We start from the raw sequence: 7,500 nt of genomic DNA, 5'->3' as shown, positions 1-7,500 counted from the left end.
CACTTAATTACAGATGAATTATCAAAATAATTAACTTACTTAAGACCGGCACGGTTGGCCTAGTGGTAAGGCGTCCGCCCCGTGATCGGGAGGTCGTGGGTTCGAGCCCCGGCCGGGTCATACCTAAGACTTTAAAATTGGCAATCTAGTGGCTGCTCCGCCTGGCGTCTGGCATTATGGGGTTAGTGCTAGGACTGGTTGGTCCGGTGTCAGAATAATGTGACTGGGTGAGACATGAAGCCTGTGCTGCGACTTCTGTCTTGTGTGTGGCGCACGTTATATGTCAAAGCAGCACCGCCCTGATATGGCCCTTCGTGGTCGGCTGGGCGTTAAGCAAACAAACAAACAAAAACAAACTCACCTGAGAAACGATCTGAGGCATTGAAGGGATAATGCATGACGGAAATTTGATGTCCAGTGTTTTCTACGCTGTGATTGAAGTTGCAGGTCACGGACGCATTCTGCCCCACTTTGAACTGTCCAGCATCGCAGGTGACCCGCTGTTGAGATGTTCCCCTGGCTAACAGCGTGATGAGCAACGCTGTGAGGCACGTAATGTTGCCCATAGTTGATACTTTGTAGCCCTGTCAAAACAGTTAAAGAAGTACAGTATATATGTGACCCTCCACCACGAAATGAGTCGCATGTCACCTCGCGCGGTTCTGAGCTAGGCTTAATATAAGTCCGGGGAGTGTCTGGTAACAGTGTGAGGGTCACCTTAGTCACAGGCTTATAACTCAAACAGTTTTCGCTCTTTTCTAAACAATTCGTTAAGAAAATGTACAAATATGAAAATCATGCAAAGGGGACATGCGACTCATTCCGTGGTGGAGAGTCACATATATGTATTTAAAAAAAGTGTAAATGCCAACAAAGGCGGGTATGTATGTGGGTGCGACAGATGTAACTATGTTTCTTTGTCAAAATCTTAAAAAAATGAGGCAGTGCGCTATTAATAGATCAAATAACCAAAGGGAAGTAAGCACTCTAAATGCATACGACATGTGTAATGGAGCAAGCTAGGATGAAAGTCGCTTGTTCATTTCAATGCTTGTTATTCTCTCAGGTGCCAGGAGATTGGTTCCGAATAAATCTCGCTTACTCGATTACACATGTCGTATGCATTTAGAGCGCTTACTTCCCTTTGGTTCTTTGATATGTTTCTGTGTGTCTTTGACTGCATCGAGCATTGCTAAATTTAGTTCTGTAGCCTTCTTCTATAACAAGGTTTTGTGCCCTGGAGACGGACGTGTGGCGCTTTAAGGCCATAACATCCACAAAGGATCAACAAAGAGCCACATTGAGCGTAGGAGATCAATCAATCAATCAATCAATATGAGGCTTATTTATTTATTTATTAAGGAGATTTCTATAGCGCATAACTAAAAGCACAATGCGCTTATATCGCGCGTATTCCGTGGGTACAGTTCTAAGCGCAGGGATTTGAACTAGCACTTGAACCCACCACCTAGGTTAGGAAAGGGGGGGAGAAAATAGCGGCCTGACCCAGGGTCGAACACGCAACCTCTCGATTCCGAGCGCAAGTGCGTTACCACTCGGCCACCCAGTCCGATCAAACACATATATATATATACATCGAACAGCCTACTGCATTTAATTCTTGCACACTGCCTCTGTTGGCTTTAATGTTTAACACTATGCACAAAAATGAAATAAAGCAGTAACTGGAACGTTTAATCGATGACAAAAAGCTTAACAAACTTTGTAGAAAACTTATCAGCAGTGGTCAAGATTTTTTTTTAGGATGTACGTCTACAAACCGGTGACGAATTTTGATTTTTTTTCTCATGAAGATCGCATAACAGCTGAATATATGTAAAAGATATGACATTTTACTCGTAGTATGTCTCGTATGTAGGCATACAATCATAACGCTACAACGCAATCCACCGTGTCAAGTAAACTTGGTTTAACTCCTTACACAAACAGAACTCAGACGATAAAACGTTAGCAAAACCACAATGTAAGTTTCCCGCACTAAAGGTTTTTCACCAAAAAAACGATCATACTGCCAGTGCAGTGCGATTCATATGAAATTCATACATACCAATAGTCGATAGTTCGTCATGAGGTTCTTTTTGCGATGCTCAATAATAATACTAAGTTTCACCACCACTGTGGTATCTTTTGTGTCTCTATCCTAGTGTCAGATTGTAAAAAAGTCTATTTCTGCTGCTTGTACCTACTGCTCAGTGTTAGAACTAGAAGTTTACTGGCATAACGCATTGAAATGAGCGGCCGGAAACGAGGAGTCCCGTCACGCCTGTATCGAATCCGGTGCGATAAGCCAACTGGTGCAAACATGTAGAGCAACTGAAATGACTATACTGTGACGAAATGTGCTCGAGTGCGAGTTAGGACAAGTTAGGCCAAAAAAAAAAAAAGGTCTGTTTACGGTAACATAGGCCAAAAAAATAGGGTCGGTAGGTCGGGATTTTTGTTTTGTTTTTTTGTGCAAAAAACCATATTTTTACGTTATTTTGCATTTTGTTTTTCCCCAAATGCCAAAAAAAGTCTAGGGTCGCGCAAAAAAAATAGGGTCGGTCGGGTTACCGTAAACAGACCTATTTTTTTGTGCCTTATCGTGTTACACCAAACAGTAAGCCACACCCTGTCACGATAGAGCTATCGATTGCCAGAACTAAACGTTTGTCTGTTCCTTTCACAAACCATCATTCCCGGATAGTCTAATCGGTTAAAGGGACGTTAAAAATCAGAAACAAATCACACCCTCCCCCCCCCCCCCACGCACATTCCCGATAGCATTCCCCCTTACTCATGCATGCACCCACACACGTAAACAAGCACGCACGCACCTATGCATGCACTCACGCACGCACACACACACACACTCACACACACACACACACTCACACACACACAAATACACGCACGCACTCACATACACAGGGTACCGCATACACATATGCACGCGAACACAACAGTCACTGACTCTCTCTCTCTCTCTTTCTCTCTCTCTCTCTCTCTCTCTCTCTCTCTCTCTCTCTCTCTCTCTCTCTCTTTCTCACATTGTCAAACAAAGAGTAATACCTAATATACTGGACTCGCAACGAAATATACAAATGACAATGAACAACGTTTCGACCTAAAGGTCTTCGACAGGAAGACATTTAGGTCGAAACGTTGTTCATTGTCATTTGTATATTTCGTTGCGAGTCCAGTATATTAGGTATTACTCTTAGTTTATTATCTCGCTTGCAGTCACTCCCTGTTTACTCCATTGTCAAACAAGTAATCCAAGCTTGCTTAGTGCTGGAGTTACTGGCATTATATTCTTGGCTTGGTACAGTTGTCAGAGTAATTTATGCAAGTAAATTTAGCCACAGTCCAACTCCCCTACACAGGTAGAACGCAGCCGATAAAACCTAGTAAACAAACCCACAAGGTAAGTTTACCGCACTGTACAAACTTTCAACAAAAGGCTTTCAACAAGTCGAGCGATCAAACTGCCAGTGCGATTCGTACTGAAATCCAAACATACCTTTAGTCGATAGTTCGTCATCTGGTTCTTTTTGCGCTGCTGAATATAATGTAATACTAAGTTGCCACAACTGTGGTATCTTTCGTGTCTCTAGATCCAAGTGGCAGATTGTAAAAAATCGTAATGCTCGAAATTACTGCTGTTAGAATTAGAAGTCTACTGGCATGAAAAGAGCAGCCGACAACGAGGAGTCTCGTCACGCCTGTATCATAACACCGGCACGATAAGCCAGCAGGTTCAAATATGTAGAGCAACTGAGATGACTAGACTGTGTGACGAAATGTGCTCAAGTGCGAGTTGGGACAAGTTATCGTGTTACACCAAACAGTATGCAACACCCTGTCATGGCAGAGCTATCGATTGCCTGACCTAAACCTTTTGTAGTCATGATTAGAGAGAGAGAGAGAGAGAGAGAGAGAGAGAGAGAGAGAGAGAGAGAGAGAGAAAGAGAGAAAACCACAGCGGATTTGCTCTATCGATTTTTTCGGAAAGGGTTATGACTAGACTGCGACGGCCATACTACTTAAGTGTAGCTGTTTCAGTAATTCACAGACGCTTGGGTAAAACTGACGTAAATCTTCACCTGGTAAGGTAATTGTTCTTCTGTTTTTAATGTTGCGTGGCTTTCACCTTCCGTTATTTTCATCTTCATTGTGTGTTTTATGTTCTTTAGATATGATCACACGTATTCATGTCTGACACGCCATGAACATACGGATGTGTATTTTGTCAGTCAAAGCAAGTTGCATGTTATTTTGCATAATACATTTTTAGGTTAGACAGAATCTTTATTATTAATATTGACAGAGTTGAAGTGCACAGGATGGAAATGTCTGTGCGTGATCATGTGTATGTGAAGCGGTTTCATACACTGTTTGTCTCAGAACAGCAATTGACTTTTTTTACTCAAGACAAACGCCTACATGATAACGTATGAAAGGTAGTGAAGCGCTATATCAGGGCCATTTGATTTTGTGGTGTGATTCCTTTGTAAATATTTGCTGATATCATATGAGTGGTTGTTTTTCTATAGAATGTATTCTTTCCTCGTATTTTCCTGATTTATTGTAAACGTCTCATACGCGAATGTGATGATACCTTTTAGGTTAAGGTTTTAGTGTACTTAGAGGATAAACAAAAAGTACAGCTGATTTAGATTCCATCAGCTTTCTGACATCAGTGATCCAATATGCGACCCTCCACCACGGAATGAGTCGCATGTCACCTTTGCACGATTTTCTTATTTTTACATTTTCCTAGAGAGTTTTTTATGCTCTATTCAGTGGTGAAACCCGTTTTAGAAAAGAGCAAAAACTGTTTGAGTTATAAGCCTGTGACTAAGGTGACCCTCACACTGTTACCATACACTCCCCGGACTTATATTAAGCCTAGCGCAGAACCGCGCGAGGTGACATGCGACTCATTTCGTGGTGGAGGGTCACATATATATGCCTACTAACTGCTGAATTCGAGATCAATTATTCCAAAAGCTACATTGGTTATCGCAGATGTGATCTAAATATTTTATGAGAGAGAGAGAGAGAGAGAGAGAGAGAGAGAGAGAGAGAGAGAGAGAGAGAGAGAGAGAGAGAGAGAGAGAGAGAGAGAGAGAGAGAGAGAGAGAGAGAGAGACAATGACAATGACAATGACAAATCTTTATTTTTCGAGGGTGACAAGAATAAGCATAGATATGCTTTTTTGCATCTGGCCCTCGCCCTAAAGAGGGACTAAACTATTTTACTATAACTATGACTAGGGAAAAAAAGGTTACATAAAAACATTAATGGTAGAACATATAAGTTTATGTACATGAAGCGCATTATGTAGAAGCATTGTAGATCATAAGGTAGTGTTCAAAATTGGGTGTAAAGCAATGAAGATAAACGGAAAGTAACCCAACAATACATTAGCTCAGCAAAACAATGTATTACAGAGCCAAATCTTCGTGATTTTGTCACAATAAACCATAATTCCGATAATGAACAACTGTATACAAAGAAAACATACCAATCAAGTTTATTTGTTCATAGAGTTCATTAAATGGAAAGAATATTTGGTTCTAAAAGAATCTGTGTTGGTGGATTGCCGCAGGGCGTCCGGAAGAGCGTTCCAGAGGCTGCTTCCTGAATAAACAAGACTTGATTTAAATAGGTCTATCCTAGGAAGAGGAGTGTTTAGTTTTATAAAGTGGTGCGAATTCTTCAAAGAGAACTTTGAGCAAATGGTTTCGGGTGCATTTTCTGTCATAATTTTATGCATCATTATTCCTTTGTTGTAATTCATTCTTGACTTCAGAGGTAGGACCTCTATGTTGATGTAGTCTGAGTCGGTGAGAGTAGTCTGTTTGAGTAATACTACTTTTAGCGCTCTTTTGTGTAATCTGCTGAGTAGCTTTAGGGAATTATCACTTGCAGAGTCCCATAGAGTGGATGCGTAATCAATAAGAGACTGAATATGAGCAGTGAAAAATAACTTCCTGGCTTGACAATTAAGGAAGTGTTTAATTCTAGATAAGAGGTACACTTTCTTTGACACTAATTTACTAAGTTGTTCAATGTGAGTTGACCAAGACAGGTTGTTATCGATGTGGACACCTAGAACTTTGTGATGGTCGACTTTTTCCACTATATTGCCGTCAATCATTAAATCGGGACCAGTTGAGGTAAAATTCTGTCGTTTTTGTCTAGTTGTAATTATCATATATTTGGTTTTCTTTGGGTTAAGAGACATGTGATTTAGGTCAGTCCATTCTGTCAGCTGGTTTAGACTTCCTTGGAGGGATTCTGATAAGCGAGTTAAATTTTTGTTACTGGAGTGAATTGTGGTATCATCTGCAAAAAGTTCACATAAATGTTGAATATAAAGGGGGAGGTCATTAACATATATTGAGAGAGAGAGAGAGAGAGAGAGAGAGAGGACAAGACACAATCTTTATTAACGAGGGTAATGGCAGGTGCTTTTTTTTACATCCAACCAAGAGAGAGAGAGAGAGAGAGAGAGAGAGAGAGAGAGAGAGAGAGAGAGAGAGAGAGAGAGAGAGAGAGAGAGAGAGAGAGAGAGAGAGAGAGAGAGAGAGAATTAGAGAGAATTAGTCTAGCCTAAGCCAAGATACGATCATATCTAGGTTTCCCAATTGCTTCGTTTCGTGGGGGTGGTTGTGCGTACGTACGTGTGTGAGTGCAGTGCGTGCGTGCGTGCATGTTTATGTTTTGTTTGTGTTTGCGTGTGTGTGTGTGAATGTATGTATGTTTGTGTGTGTGTGTGTGTGTGTTTGTGTGCGTGCGTGTGTGTGAGCGCGCGCGCGCGCGCGCGTGTGTGTGTGTGTGTGTGTGTGTGTGTGTTTGAGTGGGTGTGTTTTGCTGAGGGGTAGAACAGTGCTACCGGCCGGGACGAGTGGTTTGATCTTGGCAATATAACATGAGCCGTCTGCTCGCACGGTGATATTTGCACATCAATACTTGTTAGTACTACTTTGACGACCAGGAGCACATACACTGACATTTCAAATGTGCTGTACATTGTCAAGTTATAAAAACCTCCACCAACCCTAAAGAACTCGTAAACATGACAGGCTTTCACTTTACTCTCGACTTGTTTTGACGATGAATAGATTGCCTTGAGTATTGCGATCCCGTGTACATTGTGACTGTCAGAAATGCATGTCGGAGAGGTGTAACCTTCACCTTGTCCTACATTTGTTAGATATGGGCTAATTATAAGTGTGATGGACCCACCTATGGCTGCCAAATAGAGTCGAAAGTGTTACTGGAGTAAGTCACGTGAAAGGCTTACTCCGCCTCCCGTAAAACCTCAGTCTCTGATCACATAGTATTACACTGCCTGGTCGTTATATACACTGCAAACATCCTTTCGCTTACCACCTGCACCAGGAACTACCAGGGAACACCCTATGTGTTCTCTATACATAGTTAGAATGTATTATGCGTGGACGTATATGTATCAATCTGAAGCCTCG

General features: G+C 41.6%; 1 protein-coding gene across 2 annotated transcripts in view; it reads right to left on the bottom strand.

The window, feature by feature from the left end:
* The window catches only part of LOC138972720 (uncharacterized), an 11,393-nt gene extending 7,604 nt beyond the window's left edge, over positions 1 to 3,789 (bottom strand). Inside the window, exons 1-2 of one of the 2 annotated variants that reach the window (XM_070345376.1) lie at positions 3,524 to 3,789; positions 362 to 584 (exon numbers count right to left, since the gene is read on the bottom strand). In XM_070345376.1, coding sequence (XP_070201477.1) covers positions 362 to 584; positions 3,524 to 3,544 — 244 coding nt within the window. In that variant the 5' untranslated portion in view covers positions 3,545 to 3,789. Of the gene's footprint in view, positions 1 to 361; positions 585 to 2,068; positions 2,373 to 3,523 lie in introns of those variants that run through there. The other variant, XM_070345375.1, reaches the window with a different exon arrangement.
* Between the last annotated feature and the right edge of the window lie 3,711 nt (positions 3,790 to 7,500).

This window comes from Littorina saxatilis, linkage group LG8 (genome assembly GCF_037325665.1).
Source record: "Littorina saxatilis isolate snail1 linkage group LG8, US_GU_Lsax_2.0, whole genome shotgun sequence".
NCBI classification, from domain to species: Eukaryota; Metazoa; Mollusca; class Gastropoda; order Littorinimorpha; family Littorinidae; genus Littorina; species Littorina saxatilis.
The sequence above is the reverse complement of the archived record's forward strand: the minus strand, read 5'-3'. Positions and strand labels throughout refer to the sequence as shown.